The 19,949-nt window shown below is 36.8% G+C and overlaps 1 protein-coding gene across 1 annotated transcript; it reads left to right on the top strand.

The window, feature by feature from the left end:
* Window positions 1–9,012: 9,012 nt before the first annotated feature.
* Window positions 9,013–18,570, top strand: LOC308688427 (cyclic nucleotide-gated channel alpha-3). The gene is made up of 9 exons (XM_081361444.1): window positions 9,013–9,428; window positions 10,908–11,062; window positions 11,175–11,204; window positions 11,293–11,424; window positions 14,332–14,400; window positions 14,494–14,685; window positions 14,769–14,870; window positions 15,431–15,537; window positions 16,393–18,570. The coding sequence occupies exons 2-9, from the start codon at window positions 10,971–10,973 to the stop codon at window positions 17,781–17,783; spliced, it is 2,115 nt and encodes a 704-aa protein (XP_081217570.1). The 5' UTR covers window positions 9,013–9,428; window positions 10,908–10,970; the 3' UTR covers window positions 17,784–18,570.
* The last annotated feature ends 1,379 nt before the right edge of the window (window positions 18,571–19,949 follow it).

The raw sequence follows: 19,949 nt of genomic DNA on the forward strand, positions 1-19,949 counted from the left end.
CTCTTCTATCAGCTTGAATCAGTCGGCCCATTCTCCTCTGACCTCTAGCATCAACAAGGCATTTTCGCCCACGGGACTGCCGCATACTGGATGCTTTTCCCTTTTCACACCATTCTTTGTAAACCCTAGAAATGGTTGTGCGTGAAAATCCCAGTAACTGAGCAGATTGTGAAATACTCAGACCGGCCCGTCTAGCACCAACAACCATGCCACGCTCAAAATTGCTTAAATCACCTTTCTTTCCCATTCTGACATTCAGTTTGGAGTTCAGGAGATTGTCTTGACCAGGACCACACCCCTAAATGCATTGAAGCAGCTGCCATGTGATTGGTTGATTAGATAATTGCATTAATGAGAAATTGAACAGGTGTTCCTAATAATCCTTTAGGTGAGTGTATAACCAAAGAAAAACTGGCCACACTGACTGAATGCCAGCAGTGTAAGACCGCTGAGGATCCTTTCCGTGGGTTTTCAATTTCTGCCTCACTCTCATTCTCTGTACAGAATAATACATGCTTTAGTAATCTCTAAACACATGAGAGCTTTTGTACTTACAATGATAGTTGTATTCTAATGACACTATACTCTTCTAGAGCTGATGTACAGCCCAAACTAACTTTGTTGAATACTTTTCCTGTTATCTCTGTAATTCTGCTTTGAAACTTGACAATTCTGTTTACATTTTCTGGAAATAACAGAATTGTCTTTAGGTAAACCGTCCCTTGTAAGTCGGTTTCTCTACATGTTGCAGCATTTATTGCATGTTGAGTGAGTTCATTTTATACATTTCAAAGCCTGTTTAATGACGTCTTTAAATTGTGCCTGTTTCCAAGGGCTGTTTTGTCAATCTTTTCGAAGTTTTGAATGGTTCATCTGCTTGTCATTTTAATATGTCAAAACAGTAATGATACTGTATGCTTTCTGAAAGATCACACAGTTGTGCAAGTTTTATTGACCATGTTTTTAAGTTTGTGGATGTCACTTTCCCCTTAAAATGGTATGTCATGATTGTATTACATGGTAAAACTGAAAAAACTCAATGTTTATGATGATATTATTGAAGTCATAATTAAAGCACTTCTAAAACACCTCTGTCCCTGTAATGTTGCAAGTTGTTTTGTGTATTGTATTTGAGATCCGGTACTCTTAAATCACCTTAGTCTTGGTAATACACCGTGTTGTCAGGTTTGTGTGTGTGTGTGGGCATGTACCATTAAACACACTCGTCCTTATAATGTTGGATTATGCAGTTGTGTATTGTGTTTAAGATCCAGTCCTCTTAAATCACCTTAGTCTTGGTAATACACTGTGTTGTCAGGTTTGTGTGTGTGTGTGGTCATGTACCAGTAAAACACATTGGTCCCTGTAATCCACTGAAATGACATATTTAGTGTATTGTAAAAAGAGTGTCCTCATAATCAAGTCGGGCCCCAAAAATCACAATTATGTCATAGGCGGGAACATTTTAGGATGGGCGGGAATGTCCTTGTGTACCACCAAAATATCATATGGTAATATTTTCTGTTCTGTTGTGTGTATAGAACATTTGAAGTCAGATTTGTGATCTGCAGATTAAAACAAAATTTTTGATATTTGTATCATCACTGTAGGGCATTGGGAAAGGGGTGTCCCCATATACCACCACCAAACTTGTTTGGGCATCAGTGTCCTTCTATACCACAAAAACAAGTATGTGTGTGTGTGTGTGTGTGTGTGTGTGTGTGTGTGTGTGTTAGCAGCTGTGGGGGTGAACAGTCTCAGCAAACAATGCTACAAATGCATGCTGTACTGTCGATTTGAACAAATAAAAGATCTTCTTCTGCTTTGGTAAAGATGTTTTAGCTTTTGATGTGTTGACTGGGGCATTCACTTCTGGTAAAACAAATCAATAGCACCCATGGCTTGACTCTGCTCTTAAACAGCCCAATAAAATGAGCCTGGACAGAGTGTTGTTCCCATTCACACGTGTCAGCACTGAACAAGAGCATTAATAGAGTATGAAATATACAGGCAGTTGTATAAAGCATGCTGAGCATGCACCTGTGCTATTTATAAAACCTCATCTTTTCTGGGAAGGTCTAGTGCTTACATCATGAATATAATCCATCTTGGGTTACAACTTAACTGGAACTGTTACCTTCAAATGCCCTTTAGTTTCTCCACGCTCAGACATGCTCTTATGTTCCTGCCTTTTGTCCTCACCACACACACACATGCACACACACACAAATTTACTTTGCTAACTAAATAAGGGCATACCATTGTCCAAATTTGTAATGTTTTGTCAGATTTATGAGGACAAACTACATATTTACAAACACATTTATCTAATCTAAATGAGGACATATCACAGACCTCTATAGTTTTAGAATAAAATAAAACTATTTGTTTTATGCATGATTCGTTTTTCCAATTGAGGACATTCCCAGTCAGGTTTTGCCACATATGGCAAACGTCTGAGGACAATAGTCTACAAATAGATTACTTTGTTCATTCAGTTATTATTTCCTTTTATTTTTGTCCTGTTTGTTTACTTTCATAAACATAAGCTGTTTTCCTTTCTGCTTGATATGACTGAAGTCACACCAACTGTAAAGCCATGTGTGAGAGGTGTGACATCATCTTCACACACACACACACACACACACACACACACACACACACACACACACACACACACACACACACACACACACACACACACACACATACACACACACACACACACACACACACACACACACCTCCCCTCCCCGTCTCGTGCTGTAATCCGAATCAGTGGGGATTTTGATGACATTTGTTTTAAAGCTAAACAGATGCTGATCGTGGCAGAACTTTATCAGCAGCTTTCACGGAGGTACGAATATTATTGAAACTCAGTCTGAAACCAAAAAAGGAACAAACAGTGCCTTTCTAAAGATACAAGTTATACCCCACGCAAAGAGAACAGACCAAAGGATCGATGAAGCATGAAAGTCTTAATCTTTTAGACACATACACTAACACACAGCTGCAAAAGTCCACGCTCTTTTCCCCATTGCTAAGGCAAAAGAAACACTGTTTACCTTATTCTATCAAGCAACCATATTAACCCTTTAAATCCCTACCATATATATAGTGTTTGCGGTTGCTGATATCTGTTATATACATTGTTATAACAGTAAAGCGGACAACTTACATAAAATGCAAATAAATATCCGTTGTTACTCCATCTCTCCCAATCATATGTCTTGGTAAGATGAAATATAAATGCTTCGTTTTTTGATCAAAAAGCTCTGTAGTTTTTATTGTGTGGAGCAAAACATATAATGCAATGCAATGACGATTGATAGATAAATAAACGTTCCTCACAAGCATGATTTATCATATTTGATACTTACATTTTAACATGATTTTTCTACAAAACCTAAACCTAAGTTGCTTCAGTCCAGTAAGTGTTCATCCTGAAATTTAACAAACACTATAAAAAAAATCTGATTTCACAGGAAACCTGTCACAACAGGTGGATATTTTTACAATTATATTAAAAGCCCTTTTACTTGCTAAAACAGTTTAAAGTATCAATTAGATGACAGAAGGCATGTTTTTCAGCAAAGTTTTGATCATGTTGATAATTCAGAAGCCTTAGAAATTTGCGTATATCGCATATGATACAGCAGACTTTTAAATCACAGTCTTATAAAATGTATGCATTTTGTTGTATGATTTTTGAGGAGGGCGCTGTCTCCCTTTCCTCCTCAGAGAAATCACCACTAAATTGAAAAAGCATGCGTGCATCATCATGATTCATGGGAGCATGAGTCATCTCTTCCAATGCAGTGATGGCATATATAATTCACACATGCCATGCATCCTGATTTGAGTCTTTCTTACACGCGTGTTGCCAGAGCATTGTGCTTTTTTTCTTTTTGTGTGTGTGTGTGTGTGTGTGTGTGTGTGTGTGTGTGTGTGTGTGTGTGTGTGTGTGTGTGTGTGTGTGTGTGTGCCATATAACAACATAGGCTATGTCATCTGCAGGGCCTCATTCTAAAGAGTGGACATATGGTCCTAAAATTAGACAAGTTTGCTCTCTTTGCTTCATCGGTTCAATAAAATGCTGCAAAGTCAGAACAATGACAGAGGAACCCTAAAATAGCTGTTCTGCTCCTGCATGCACACACGCAATAAGGCGGGTTATTTATAAGAACTACAGCACACTCAGGCAAATGAGAAATGTCAATACAGATTGACATTCACATAGCATGACGGAGACCAGCGCTGTTCATCACTCAGAAACTGCATATTCATGACGTGTTTATGACGAGACGTACTGATGGGTTAGAGGAGGCGACGACAGGGGCTTTTCTCCTCCATGTGGCGCAGAAGTGAACAGTCCCCATGAGAGACGGATGAAAAGTCTGGCTTTAGTTAAAAGGATAGTTCACTTTGAAATTAAATTTTGGTATGTTTTAGCTTACCTTGAGGGCATCCAAGATGTAGGTGTCTTTTTTTCCGCAGTAGTTTCAATTTTGATATTTTTAGGTCAAACCGTTCTTGTCTGTCAGTCATTTAATGGAGGTCTGTGGTCACTGTCTCAAAGAGCATGCACTGAGAAGTCCAAATTAAAACAATTCCCCATCGTCCAAATTAAACAATTCCCCATCGTAAGTTCACATTGATGGCCTAAGACACGAAACGAGCGGTTTGTGTGAGAAAACGAACCGTATTTATATCGTTTTTACCTCTTATACACAGCACACGTCCAAGTGATCGAGATGGTCCTCACTGCGGAACATGAAATCCGCAGGGAGGAGTCGGATCCAGATCCAACTCCTCCCACCTTACATATACCTAGACCTACCCATCTCCACCCCTTAATCCCTAAACCCACCCTAAACCTACCAATCTCCACCCCTTATATCTGGATCCAACTCCGCCCCCCGGATCTCGTGTACTGCATTGAGGTGCTACTGAAGTGATCTGGTGCAGACTGGTATATACACTAGATGTCGCCTTGTCTACGGCAGTTCATTGGAACGAATGTCTTTAATGCGACATCTAGTGTATATATCTCTATGCACCAGTCTGCGCACACGTCACACAGCAGGAAGCGCGAGCGCCCTCAGATCACTTGGACGTGTGCTGAGTATAAGAAGTAAAAACGATATAAATACTGTTCGTTTTCTCACACAAACCACTCGTTTCGTGTCTTAGGCCATCAATGTGTACTTACGATGGGGAATTGTTTAATTTGGACGATGGGGAATTGTTTTAATTTGGACTCTGTGCATGCTCTTTGAGACAGTGACCATAGACCTGCATTACTATACGACTGACAGACAAGAACGGTTTGACCTAAAAATATCAAAATTGAAACTACTCCGGAAAAAAAGACACCTACATCTTGGATGCCCTTGAGGTAAGCTAAAACATATCAAAATTTAATTTCAAAGTGAACTATCCCTTTAAGCAGAACTGAGCAATGTTTTATATCTCCTTAGTAAGACTTTGCTTTACATCACAACAGTATTTCACAATAATGTAATTCATTTGAGCCTGTGTTCCTTATGCATATGAGGAGAGCAAAGAACACAAAGGTCTTAAAATTAGGAGTGCAAAAGTGGATCGTGACGTAATTTGGCCTATAGCTGCTTATGTAGGACAATACATATATTGTTGGCTGGTGAGTTCGGCCTATAGACCAGCAGGGGGCGTCCATGCTATATTCGTGTTTGTGCTGTTGTAGCGGAGTCCAAAAATCTCAGACAACATTGAAAATCTTTTTATTGCACCTGGAAATCAACAGAAAGTTTTAGGATTTTATTATTGTTATTACAATTTTGTGTTCTCAAATATATGCTGGACAACATGGATCATTTCCACAGACTTGTGGAATTCATAACATCTTGAGGACATGCTGTCCTATAGTGTGTACCGATGACATATATACAACAGTTCAAATATTTATGGTCAGTAAGATTTATTTTAAAATGAAACAATACTTTTATTCAGTAAAGCCAGATTAAATTGATCAAAAGTGACAGTAAATACATTTATAATGTTACAATATTTTAATTTCAGATAAATGCTGTTCTTTTGAACGTTCAAATTCACCAAATAATCCTTTGGTTAAAAAAAGTATCAGTTTTTACCATAATATTAAGCAGCACAACTGTTTTTAACATTGATGAATGTTTCATGAGTGCTAAAATCAGCATATTAGAATTATTTCTAAAGGATCATGTGACTTTTCATTCACACAAATTTCATTTGAAAATATTAAAACAGAAAAAAGTTATTTTAAATTGTGATAATATTTCACAATATTACCGTTTGTACTGTATTTTTGAACAAATGAATGCAGCCTTGGTGAGCAGAAGAGACTTAACATTCAAAACAAAGAAAAAAATCGTAACGACCCCAAACTTTTGCATGTGATATATCGGTCATTTAGAATTAAAAGATACATAAATCTCAGACTTCATTGGCTCAACAAGATTTGAGCATTTAGCATTTAGTTGTATTATAGTTTTTAATAATTACAAATTTAAATGATTTTTTACAGCTGTTATTTTTACAATTTTAAGGAGGTATTGAGTAATTATATAGGAAAGAACTTAGGTAGGGAGTCAGGGGACTGAAACAATTATAACCACACAGCAATTAGATCAGGACAACAATCACCAGTAAACAAGATCCCATCTCTGGAGATGTTAGATGTTAGCATTCTCAACAGCTTTTTTTTATAGCAGTCATCTGCAAACCAACAACCTTAACTGGACATGAAAATAGAACATGTACTGATTCCTTCTTTTCTCATATGTTGTTCTTATGAGGAAAATCCCTAATGTTGCAAATCTGAAATACACATCTGGTAAATCTAAACACTTGGGATTTTTTTAAGTACTGAGTATTAACTGCATATATGAGTTGCAGATATGGTTTGGTTTATAGGGTTAGTTACTTGTAATTATGCATAATTTTATGTTATTACAAGTACATGTAGTAACGTGTAACTACGTCACCTTCAAATAAAGTGTTACCTTCTTTTTTTGTATGGATTTTAATTTCAGTGGGTGTACCATTAGAGAAAAATATTTGTAATTATTTCTAATTCATTCAAATATGAACTATTGGACCGATTAGCAGACCAAGTTGGAACGAAATATACCTGACTAAAAAATCAAAGTGATGTTTTGAACAATATTAAATTAAAAATTAAAATTATTTTAAAATGATATTAAGACCTCATCAAATTATAGCAATCAACATTTTACTGAAATATGAAAAATGTCTAATTGTACAAATGTTGTATTACACATTGATTTCTCCAATGGAATTACTTCATTATCATGTGAGAGTGATTAGAGACTATAGCATCTGCTCTACAACACTTGTTTGAAGTCTGACTTCAAAAGATTAAACATAATCTGATTGATGGTGGTTTATCTCCTCTCAAAGCGTTGTCTGAGAATGACTGTCTTTAATAAGCAGCAAAAATCACACTGGGGGTCACAACAAATCAGACAGTTTCACTAATGAGTTCAGATCTGAAATAATGATAATCACAGCATTCAACAAGACAGATAGTAGCTATAACACACATTTACTTTCTGAGACATTAACAGTCTGAAACAAGCAAATTAGTTTGATTTAATTAGACAGTTCAATGTTGAGCGATTATGGACCTCACAAAACTACATATAACAAAATTAAAATTAGATTAAAGTTGGCATAATTTAGAAAATGATCTGTCTGAGATAAATAACAAATTAACAGCTTTGTGAAACCATAGTGCCGTGTGACTGTTTATTGCATGTCTTAATTTTACCAAAATGATTAGATATTTATGAATTATTATTTTTTTTAATAGAGAAAACAATTGTTCTTGTTCTGTAATGCATACCGTCTTATGTTATGAAAACTATAGATAGATAGATAGATAGATAGATAGATAGATAGATAGATAGATAGATAGATAGATAGATAGATAGATAGATAGATAGATAGATAGATAGATAGATAGATAGATAGATAGATAGATAGATAGATAGATAGATAGATAGACGTCTCTCTTCAACTGTGTCTGACAGCTTCTTAACATTGGATCCAAGAAAGAGCATTAGTGGGTAAACCCAGATTAACAGCCTGCCTAAAGCAAGATTCCAGGTATTGGTCAGGACTTGATCTTTCCGTCGTAAAGCAGTCGTGTGCGAGGTTTCCTAGAGGAATGCTTACGGGTTTATGGCACAAGCCATTAAGACTCCCTTTGAGGGTGGAGGAGAGTGTACAAAGCGTTAACAAAGGTTAAAGGGCAAAAGAGCATTAGCTATATTGGTAGTATTATGTGTTGCCATCATTGTAAGATGATTAAACAGCAAAATACACAGACAAAAAAATAATAATTTGTTAACCTAAATCATGGACACCTTGCTACTGTAACTGAAAGCAAGCCACCCTTTGTGACGGGCCAGTGATCCTACAGCACCAAGTCCATTAAGTGAAGCTGAGTTGGCATAATAAACTCTTCTTAATTGTTTAACACATTCAACTAACTGGTTTACCTTCCAGGGCACAATATTGATCACCCGGGAACAAGAGAAGCATGCAGATTCATGACTAGTTACACTGAATAAATTAAATACTGAAACAATTGAATACATACACATAGGCCTACCGTACAAATATCGGATTGATCATTTATGTTGATGGTGGGGTGAGTATAATCAGTATAATCTGAACTCTTTATAAAATAATAGATGGGCTTATATTTGTCAGAATTGTGAGAATATTTTCTGATAGAATTTCAGCACAAAAAACAAATGTAAATCTTTTATAAAGTTCCCAACAGGACAGTTTTGATATGATTATGATAAACTGCCAGGTATACCAAGGAATTTGAAGTTTTTTTTTTTTTAATTTATATATTGCCTTTACATTTATTCCAAAACAGCAATTAATGTTCAGATAAATATTATACAATATGACTCTAAGAATCAGAGTTTATAGGCTACTGTTTATCTATAAGATCTCATTTGACTCATGGGATTCTAATTTCATACCATTAGGTTTTGGTTCCAAATGATCATAATGCCGTGCAAACATGATATTTATGTACTTAGGCTACTTGTACTCTGTTTTAAGACTCGGATATTTTGGACTCTAAAGTCTTGGCATCCTCTCGATGTTATAGCCTAATAACTGCTCAGGTGTGTTGTGGGGAGGAGTGATGTCCTCCGCGAGCGCAAGACACGTGCCATCATCCACCCGAGAACTACTTTGCGCTTTGAGTTCGACAGGACGCTGCCTTTGCGTTTTGTTTATGCAGTGAAGAATCATGTGAACATCTCTGAACCTGCAAGACATGTGGAATAGGATTTCGCTGATGTGAAGAAGCCTGTGGATTAACTTGCTTCGGGGGTCACGCAGTTTCTCATCAAATTCTACAGGTAAACTTGAGTGTGATTCTGTTGTAGTATTTTATAGCATAGGCTACTTAATTGCTTGAATTCCCAAACACATTGTTTCTACACTTTATTTATTGTTTGTTTGTCTGTTCTAGTAGTTTCGGTCCTCGAATTTCATTGGTCAACCGGAATTCCAAAAGCACTGATATGATATTAGCCTATAACAACACTGGGATGTGTTTCACTATCTATATTTCCATCAAAAGTTCCGAATTTAACTTATGTAAAATATCGGAATGTCGTAGCCTACAAAACATTTGCGAATAAAGCACCGTTTTATTCAAAAAAGCTCAGGGTTTCTCTCCAATGCTTCTAGCAGAGGGTAAAATGGAAAACCAGGAGTGGAGCTGTAGCTGATCGATTACTGTGAAAGCTTGTTAGCCAATATTAATAAGTGTAATTGCGACTTTTTATAACTAACTTTGAGTTATAAAAAAATATAAATATATTCGCAATTGCGAGTTATAAAGTCAGATTTGTGTGTTATAATATAAATTCGCAATTGCGTGTTGTAAAGTCAGAATTGCGAGATAAACTCGAGGTTATCTCGCGATTCTTTTTTTCTCCATCAGATTCACGAGTTTATATCTCGCATTTCTGACATTATATCTCAAAATTCCGCCTTTATAATTCACAATTGCTTGTTATAAACAAGAAAATAATAAGAAGAAAAAAAGGTAAAATGTCAGAATTGTGAGCTGACGTTTTATCCTCAGAATTGGGACTTTATAACTCGCAATTGCGAGTTTATATCTCACAATTCTGAGAAATATCATAATTGCGGGATATAAACGGGCAGTTTCGAGAATTAAAGTCACAATTGCGAGATATAAACTCACAATTCTGACTTTTTTTCTCACAATTGCAAATTTATTTTGCAATTATGACTTTTTTTCTCGCAATTGTGAGGAAAAGTCAGAATTGGGAGATGTAAAATTAGAACAATAAAAAGGCATTTTATATCAGAATAGCTACATTGCAAATAAATATTCAGAGAGGTATACTTTTTTTAAGCACTTACAGGTTTGATCCTAGCATGTTTGGCTAAAGGAATCCCCAGTTTTAGCATTTTTACCTCCCTGTCTCAATCAGAAATCTCCTGTTAAAAACCACAGGCTCTTTTTTGTCTTTAAACAGCTAATCTTCCTGATCCCACTTGGCATTTAAGCTGCAGTGTGTATTTATAGAGTATACACTTGCATTCTGTTTTGCATGTATATAGGATCTATTATCCTTCTGTCCATTTTTAAAATAGAACAAGGATTTATTTTTAATCTTTTTGGGATAAAAATTGTCAAAGTGTTGCAATGTGAAAATGCATCACTTCAACGCTACTAAAATTAGCTGTAATACTATTTATTCATGAATTTGAAGATAGTTCTTCAAGTTTATGTGAAATGGATTAGAACCACTGTGCATGTGGAAGTATGTTCACTAATGGAAGTGCATTTCAATTTACAGGAGTGATTTCACAAATGCTCCAGATGTGATCCAATTGCAGCGAATGGTCTAACAGGAAAGAAAATGGCTAAAATCTGCACAGAACAGTCATACCCCTCACAAAGATCCGCCTTCACTCCTGAGCCAGCTATTGAATGGATCGAAAGAGGAGAAAGGTCTGAGGATATACCGCAGACATATATAGACAAATCAATCACTATTTTGCATCTAGAACAATTCTCACTTAGTCCTAATATTTTATTTGTTGTATATTTGTCTCTTTTGCAGTGATCAGCCACCCCGTGGTCTAATGGGCAGGTGATTTGATCTTTTGCTCTGTTGGAGATTTGAGAATTGTTTGTGCATCATAAGTGATTTTAATAAGCCACTGTACCTTCACTTTCAGGATGTGCCAGTTCATTCCGAGGTTTGGAGGAAGGTCTACCAAATGTAAAGCTTCTGAATGCAGCGATTCTGGAGACATGCAAAAGGATGCATCATGGGATGACAGAGGACAGGACCAACTGCGCAAGAGGAAGTGAGTGAAAATGCAACCGTGTGCACAGTGGCCTCCAAAAAATATTTGTACACAATCGTAAAGTTACAACTAAATTGGAAATAAAGTAATCACCATGCATTTTTATGGAAACGTCCACCATGACTTTTTATCTCACAATTGCAAGGTCTCACAGTTTTGATTTTATAAATTTGTATAGTGATTTTATTGAGTATTAGTTCGGAGTGTTTATTTACACCAAGTGCAAATAGTCTCCCTTGCTGGCAGATGCTATTTATACTAACTCCGCCCACCATTGTCTGATTGAGCCCTACAAAATGACAGAAGAAATCCTGCTGATAACAGGATCAGTGGCGTAGCAAGAAAAGCCTGGAACACACCAAGCCGACGTCAAAAGCCCTGTTTACACCTGGTATTAAGATGTGTTTTGGGTGATCGGATCTAGGGCTGTGCAACAATTAATCGTGATTAATCGCATCCACAATAAAAGTTTGTGTTTACATATTATATGTGTGTGCACTGTATTGTGCACAATATACATATGAACGCAAAAAAACAACAACGGAAGAACATACAGGGAGCAGCAGCTTTCGTTTCTGCTCTGATAGAACGCAGAACACGGTGGGTGCGTGTTAGAAATCAGGAATGGTGAGAGAACACTGAACTTGGTATGTTTTTCGTCTTCAAACTAAACTTGGGTCTCCAGCCAACAAAGTTTAAATCCCATCTGGCTAGCGCGCTTTCCATAAATATTCAACCACATGAGCGTTTACACTACAAAAGCAATCTGGTCAAATGTCTAAAAGCTCAAAACTTTTAGACACCATTTACACCTGTATTTAGCAGGTGTAAAAGGTGTAAACAACCCACTTGTGATCCAATCGACCGAAACGCATCTTAATACCAGGTGTAAACAGGGCCAAAGAACTAATGGCGATGAAAGCGGACTGTGTTATCGCCTCTCGCCCGCTGCGTCTCGGCCACAAAGCTGTGCCTAAACACACCAAAAGGACTAAAGGCAACTGTTAAGTACTATGTGCGTACTGAGTCTGTGTGTAAGTAAATATCTGTCTGTATCAGCAGGCATCAATAGTCTATTTTCGTCATTCAAAAAAGGGAACCCAAAACAAGGACTGCAGATATGCAAACCGTAAACAAAGCAGCATTTGCTTACATTTTTTAATATCAATCACGCTGATCACTTTCTTCATTCCAGTCGGCTCATGTTATTATTAAAATATTCGTGCATTAAATGCTCATGTAAGATGACATAAAATTATAACAGCTTTCTTGAGTACTGTTTTGACTCGTTTTCATCACTTTTGCTTTTATTCTCGCGCAATGACTCATTTGCTAAGCTGAACAGCCAATCAGAGTTCTCTTTCTCACCGACGGCCCGACATTAAATTCTATTCGATTCTAAAGCCAACGGTGCAGAACACACAGAAAAAACTAAGCCGACCGATGTTCAAAAGCGTCCCGGCCTTTAGGCGGGTGGTGTTAGCTTTTGACGCGACCGACCTGAATTCGATTCTGTCTTTTTCCGAACTTATTCTTCTCTATTTTATCATCGCTTCAGGGACAGGGACAAGTAATGCTCCAAGAAGGCAGTATCCATTTTAGATTTTATTAATCATAAACACTGAATATATTGTTATCTGTTTTATAATATTCTACAATACAAAGAGGTGCAAAAAGTATCTGCCACTATTTGCAATATAAATAAGTATAAACAGTATCTAACAATAATTGACACTTAAAGGTGAACTAAGTAACTTTTTTACCTTAACTGAACAGCTTCGGAGTCATTGGAATGGTTATATAACTTATTTCGGGTTGAATGGTGGTCGTTTCGCACCCCCCTGGTGCCCGTGAGCGGAAAATTCGCACTTGCAACTTTGAGACGGCGGGCCGCCGGCAGCTGCGGCAGGAAGTATCGCGTGATATCAGGTCTCGCGATGTAAACAATTGCTTTACGGCCAAAAGAAATCTGCTCAAATACTGTCATTATTGCGCTCCCTCACGCTGTCCGAACCCGAAGGAAGAAGACGTTTTAAAGAATGTCCCATCTGCTTTGATGTCGTTGATCTACTAGCCTCTGGTGTCTGAGAATCACCAAAGAGTTTTTACAACAGTGTTGTCAAATATCTATTCCGAAGCTGTGGGGGGGGGGCTCTAGAGAGAAACCTGCGAGCAAAAAGCGAGAATACAGCGAAGAAATCCCGAAGCTACTGAGTGCTGCTTTAATGTAAATAGCATCTGTCACTATATGCACTTAGTGCAATTTGTGAAAAGCTGCTGCCATATATATATTTTCTTTTCTGGAGAAGGTGTGCACTTCTGCATTTCCAACAAACTAATTGTGCAAAAAAAAAAAAAACTTTGAGAGGAAACATAATCAGCGCTAATGAAATGTCTCTTGATCTATGGTGAGATTAAGTGTTCCTCAAGACAACAAGAGAGGATGTGCTGACGGTAACCTTATAATCCTCTGCTGTCTGTCACACTCTCACTTTCTTCGGGCTTTGTATTCGAACCACAACCGTTCCTGATGATGGTCTTGGTCATAATGCTAGTCTACTGGAATATACTGCTACTTATTTGCTCACATTTAACAGAATGAAATGCATTACAGCTATAAGATTAACACAGAATTCAAAAATGCATCATTCACAACTTCACATCTCTCTCTCCTTGCGTGATTTATTAAATATTTAGATTAATTTGATAATGCTTTCAACTACCAAAAACAATGTAGTACTCTCAGCTCCATTTAACAGATCCATTTAAATCCAATTGTAAATCCAATGTAGATTCAATGTAGTTTTTGATTATGAAGTGCATGTTTCATAATGTTTTAGTATTTCATATTTTATCCCTAATCTAATTACAGGAATAAGACTATTTACGATATTGTTGTCTTTACAGCTTCAACAACAATGCAAATCATTGGCCTCTTGCAACACTGAATATGAACAACTGCAACAATACAGATGAGTATGTGGGAAAGTTAAATATTATTACATGTTTAAGTACATTATGCTAATTGCTACATACTAAATATCATTCATCATCATCATTTGAATGCAGCAAAAAGGATGACAGGGAGATAAAGAAAGACGAGAAGAAAGAAGAACCAAAAAAGGATGAGAAGAAAGATGAAAAGAAAGATGAGAAGAAAGACGAAAAGAAAGATGAGAAGAAAGACGAAAAGAAAGATGAGAAAAAAGATGAAAAGAAAGATGATAAAAAGGATGATAAAAAGAAGGAAGAGGAGAAACCGTGAGTATTTTATCTCAATTAAATGCAATTAAACGTGGGTCTTTGTTCAGTCCTGAACTTTGTGTCATTTTTTTTTTTTTTAGAAAACAGGTATGGATAATGGATCCAGCGACAGATTTGTACTACCACTGGCTGACCATTGTAGCAATACCTGTCTTCTACAACCTAATGATGCTTATTACCAGGTAATGTTATTAGAAGTTCCATGATATTGCATGCTAATTATTAAAATATATTAATATAAAATATATTTAAATGTTATTTAAAATAATAGGGATATCACAGCTAATTATCAAACAAACAAGAAAACTATATGCTGAAATATATCAAGTCAAGTCACCTTTATTTATATAGCGCTTAAATACAACACAGATTGTTTCAAAGCAGCTTTTTACAGTGCTAACAGGAAAATGATTCGGTGATGCAAACAGAGTTCATTTCAGAGTTCAAATATTGTCATTGCTCAGTCAGTTCAGTGTTGATTCATTTTCGTTGTAAAGATCATAAATTATTAAATTAATTTCATTTGTAAAGCAGTTCTGCAGAAAACAGTGATGTCATCGTCCAGCTCAGTTCAGTTCTCATCCAATAGTGTCAATATTTTGTTGAATATTAAGTGTCCCCAACTAAGCAAGCCAGATATAATGATATTTTGTACTTCAAAGAATATTCTGGTGCTGTTGTGTGTTGATAGCTCTAATGTAGTGCTAAATTCGGTCTGTTCTGATTTGTTTTGTTTTTCCAGATCCTGTTTTAATGAGCTGCAGGATGATTACACAATCCTATGGATAGTTCTGGACTATTCATCAGATACCATCTACTATCTTGACACATTTGTGAGATCAAGGACAGGTGAAATTCTTCTTCTAATTTTCTCTGTTTGTGTTCACTTTGTCATAATTTAACTATAACAGTGAATTAACTAAAAATTCATCTAAAGCAGTGGTTCAGCAAACTGCTAAAGGGGTTGCAGGCTGACTTAAAAATATTTAAATTACTCAATTCTGAATAATGTAATAAAATTATCTATTTATAAATTCAAATGCTACAGAGAAAACAAAATCAAGATGCAAACTGAAATCATACTGTATTTATTTTTTATTTTCATTCAAAAACTATTGTTATTATTATTATTATTACTATTGTTCTACAACTCTAAACTACAGAACATAACTTCTGAAATCCCTGCTCTCTGGGGAAAGAAGTAGTTAGTGCTAAAAATAACATCCTATAAACAATAGGGATGCACCGATATGAACATTTTGGCCGATACCGATAATTCTTTACATTTGAAAGACGTTAACCGATATATTGGCGGATAAATCTAAATCCAAATTTTTATTTAGTTTTTGAGAGCCTGATTACAAAAACAAAAGTCTAACCATTAAAAGCCATGTCCCAAGCACACAATTATTATAATGTTCTCATTAAAATTTTATGTAGCCTATATGACAGACTTGCGCTGTCCATGTTGCACTTAACTGTATTTTCCTTTTTTGAAGTGATTCCAGTCATATTTCAACCAAATTAAAAACCATCATGGCGAACAGTGCGCATCTGAAGTGTCTCAACTGAAAGAAAATAATATATTTATTGGCTTTAATATATATCGGCCAAATTTTCTTATTTGTCCGATAACGATAACATTAAAACTGAACATATATCGGCCGATACAATGTATGTAACTTCTTGGAATTGTTTTCACAGGTTTCTTGGAGCAAGGCTTACTGGTGAGAGAATCTAAGAAGCTGTGGGAACACTATAAAAAGTCACCGCAATTCAGATATGATGTGTTCTCCATGATACCGACAGACATAATAATGCTGAAAGTGGGGTACAACAATCCCGAACTAAGATTTAACCGGCTTTTCAAAATGGCTCGTCTGTTTGAGTTCTTCGACCGCACTGAAACCAGAACCAACTTCCCCAACATCTTTCGCATCAGCAATCTCGTCCTGTACATCCTTATCATCATCCACTGGAACGGCTGCATCTTTTTCGCCATCTCAAAAACAATCGGCTTTGGATCAGACACTTGGGTGTACCCCAACATCAGTGACCCTGAGTTTGGCCGTCTTGCCAGGAAGTACATCTACTGCTTGTACTGGTCCACTCTCACGCTCACTACAATCGGGGAGACGCCACCGCCTGTCCGAGACATTGAGTATTTATTTGTCGTTTCTGATTTTCTCATCGGCGTGCTCATTTTCGCCACCATCGTTGGTAACGTTGGTGCCATGATTTCCAACATGAATGCATCCCGCGCGGAGTTCCAGGCCAAGATTGACTCCATCAAGCAGTACATGCAGTTCCGAAAGGTCACCAAAGATCTGGAGGCCCGTGTCGTGAAGTGGTTTGACTACCTTTGGACGGAACAGAAGACCTGCGATGAAAAGGAAGTGCTCAAGAACCTCCCAGACAAACTCAAGGCGGAGATCGCCATCAACGTGCATCTGGAAACCCTTCGGAAGGTGCGGATCTTCCAGGACTGCGAGGCAGGGCTTCTAGTTGAGCTTGTCCTCAAACTTCAACCGCAGGTTTTCAGTCCTGGCGACTACATCTGCAAGAAGGGCGACATCGGGCGGGAGATGTACATTATCAAAGAAGGCAAACTAGCTGTGGTGGCGGATGATGGCGTTACGCAGTTTGTGGTGCTCGGTGATGGTGCTTACTTTGGCGAGATCAGCATCCTCGGCATCAAAGGAAGTAAAGCCGGAAACCGCAGGACTGCTAACATACGCAGCGTGGGATACTCCGATCTGTTTGCACTCTCGAAAGATGACTTGATGGAAGCATTAACTGAGTACCCAGAAGCAAAGAAGGCTTTAGAGGAGAAAGGTAGAGCTATTCTGATGAAAGACAATCTTATCGATGAGGCTGCAGCCAATGCTGGCGCTGACCCGAAGGACCTGGAGGAGAAGGTCTCCACGCTGGAGACAAATTTAGATGTGATGCAGACTAAATTCGCTCGTCTTATGGCAGATTGGACAGCGAGCCAGACAAAGATCAAACAGAGGATCACCAACATGGAGGCCCGAGTGAAGACTCTTAGGGAGGAGGATTTATCAGAGGTCGTGGAGGATAAGAAGGACAAATAGTTTTATGCTGAATTTATAGACTGAACTCACAGCATGTCTCAAGAACACGGATTACACATTTACCCATATAGAGAAATTTGGCATCATTTGAGAGGAATTGGTTGATCTCAAAATAGCACAGCAGCAACATGTACTATTTATAGACGAGTCAGTCAGAGATTTGGCATTTCACAAGACCTAAACCTAATTTGTAAAGGCGCGTAAACAATGACAGATCAGACTGTTTTAGCCTCACTAATGCAGGATCGTCTTAAGAAGTAATTTTGGACAACAATGCACCAAGATCATCTTTTGTTTTTGGTCATTTTGGTTCCTGATGCTGTTGCTATGGAGTATTGCAGTGTCTGAATATCAGATAGTGTGATGCCTAAAATGGTAGAACTGTGAATTTTAAGGGGGTTTTTGTGCAGCTATACTCTCTGTGAGATGTCATGCTGTAAGTGGTTTTTAACCAGCATTAGTAAATTTGCACAGTATCTTTCAGTTTTGAACTTTTGATGCAGTTTAAGTTCTCAGGAATTGTTCCCAAGCCTTGCTGTCTTATCTGCTATAACAAAGCTTTGCTTTTACTAAGCGAACATAAATACCAAAGCAGAACAACCTGTAATGTGATAAAATTGAGGGTTTTTAAGTTTTTTTTTATTTTATAAATATGAGAATAAAATGGAGGGTTCCCCATTTTAGTCCATCATGGTCTGTTCTTGTATGTATATTCTATTTTCATTCAGCTAATGAAAAATGGCTGTATATGTGCTGTAATAAATAAAAATATTTTAGAAATTTTCCTAACATTTCGTGTCCACTGTGGATTTATTGGTTTGTTGGAGAATTTTTTATTTATTTTTTTATAAACAATTAATCCAAATAATTAAACTGTGCAGTTGTTGTGGGCATAATCCTGTTCAGACTTGCCCTTAATGTGACAATCTATGACTTCAGTGCATGTTGTCCATTGGGAACGGTAGACCAACAATTAGATCTACCAAACATTAAAGGCTAGCTGTGCTGGAAATGCAAACGCTGCAGTTTTGACTCCTGAGAGGAAAACATAGACCGAAATGTAAAATTAAATTAGGTATCAGCGTCTCTGTGTGTAGTTTTTTACGATAATTGTTTGTTTTGTTTTTTGAATACTGCAAAAATATATTGTCATGTACTGAGGCATTCAATGACTTATTTCAAATGTTTTCATGCATTTAATCATATATTTGTGTTTTTTTTATAGATACATTTTTGAGAAATGTTGATTATGGAAAGCAGCTGAGAATTATCACAATTATTATTACAAAAACAGCTTGTAATGCAAATGACGTGACAGTTGTCGGGTGTCAACGACCTGAACTTCATGCAATACAGGGTGCTAATTAGGCTGCCTTTCTCCTGGTGTCCTCAGGGAGAGGAATCAAGCAGCGTTTCGCTATTGTGAGGTGAATGTGGAGGTGAGAGCAGTGCAGCAAAACTGTTGTGGATGAGAGACTGTCAGACAGAATAGACCCAGGCTGGCATTTGCTTGAGTGCAAACCAGAGCGTGTAAAACGGAAGCTTGCAAAGCCTCATCACTCTCCCTCATAATCAATGTACTCAATGAATCGAACACATGGAAATGCTGGATTAAGTTGTCATGTTAGTGAAAATGTCTGCCAAAAACTTACATTGCAGTCTATAAGTAAAAGACCATACATATTTTTTTCCCAAATAAAAATAATATTTTAAGATGTAAAAAAATTACATGATGTAAAATTTATTAAAATAAAAAATATATTTTGCACAATCTTGGAATTCACAAAAAATCATGGACTGCAGTAATTAAAGAACGGTGACTTGCCAAAAAGCAATTTACTTTTTAGTTTATTAGTCATATATATATATATATATATATATAGTAACGTTATTATGTCAAATTCATTCAAATAAAAAATATACTTTGCACAAACTTGGAATTCATGTCAAATAGAGGACTGCTGTTATATATGGTAACTTGTCAAAAAAATTGGTACTATTTCTGATTTGTTTCACTCAAATTATGCTCATACGAGTTGTTTCTACATATGCATGTAAATCTACCGTTTAAAACGACACCCTTGACTGAAAGTGTTTTTCTGTAGTTTAGGTTTACTAGAAAGCATATTGAATGATAAAGGAAATAAGTTTAGAATTTTTGTTTTA

The sequence above is a fragment of the Scardinius erythrophthalmus genome (assembly GCF_964197995.2).
Source record: "Scardinius erythrophthalmus genome assembly, chromosome: 3".
Taxonomy (NCBI): domain Eukaryota; kingdom Metazoa; phylum Chordata; class Actinopteri; order Cypriniformes; family Leuciscidae; genus Scardinius; species Scardinius erythrophthalmus.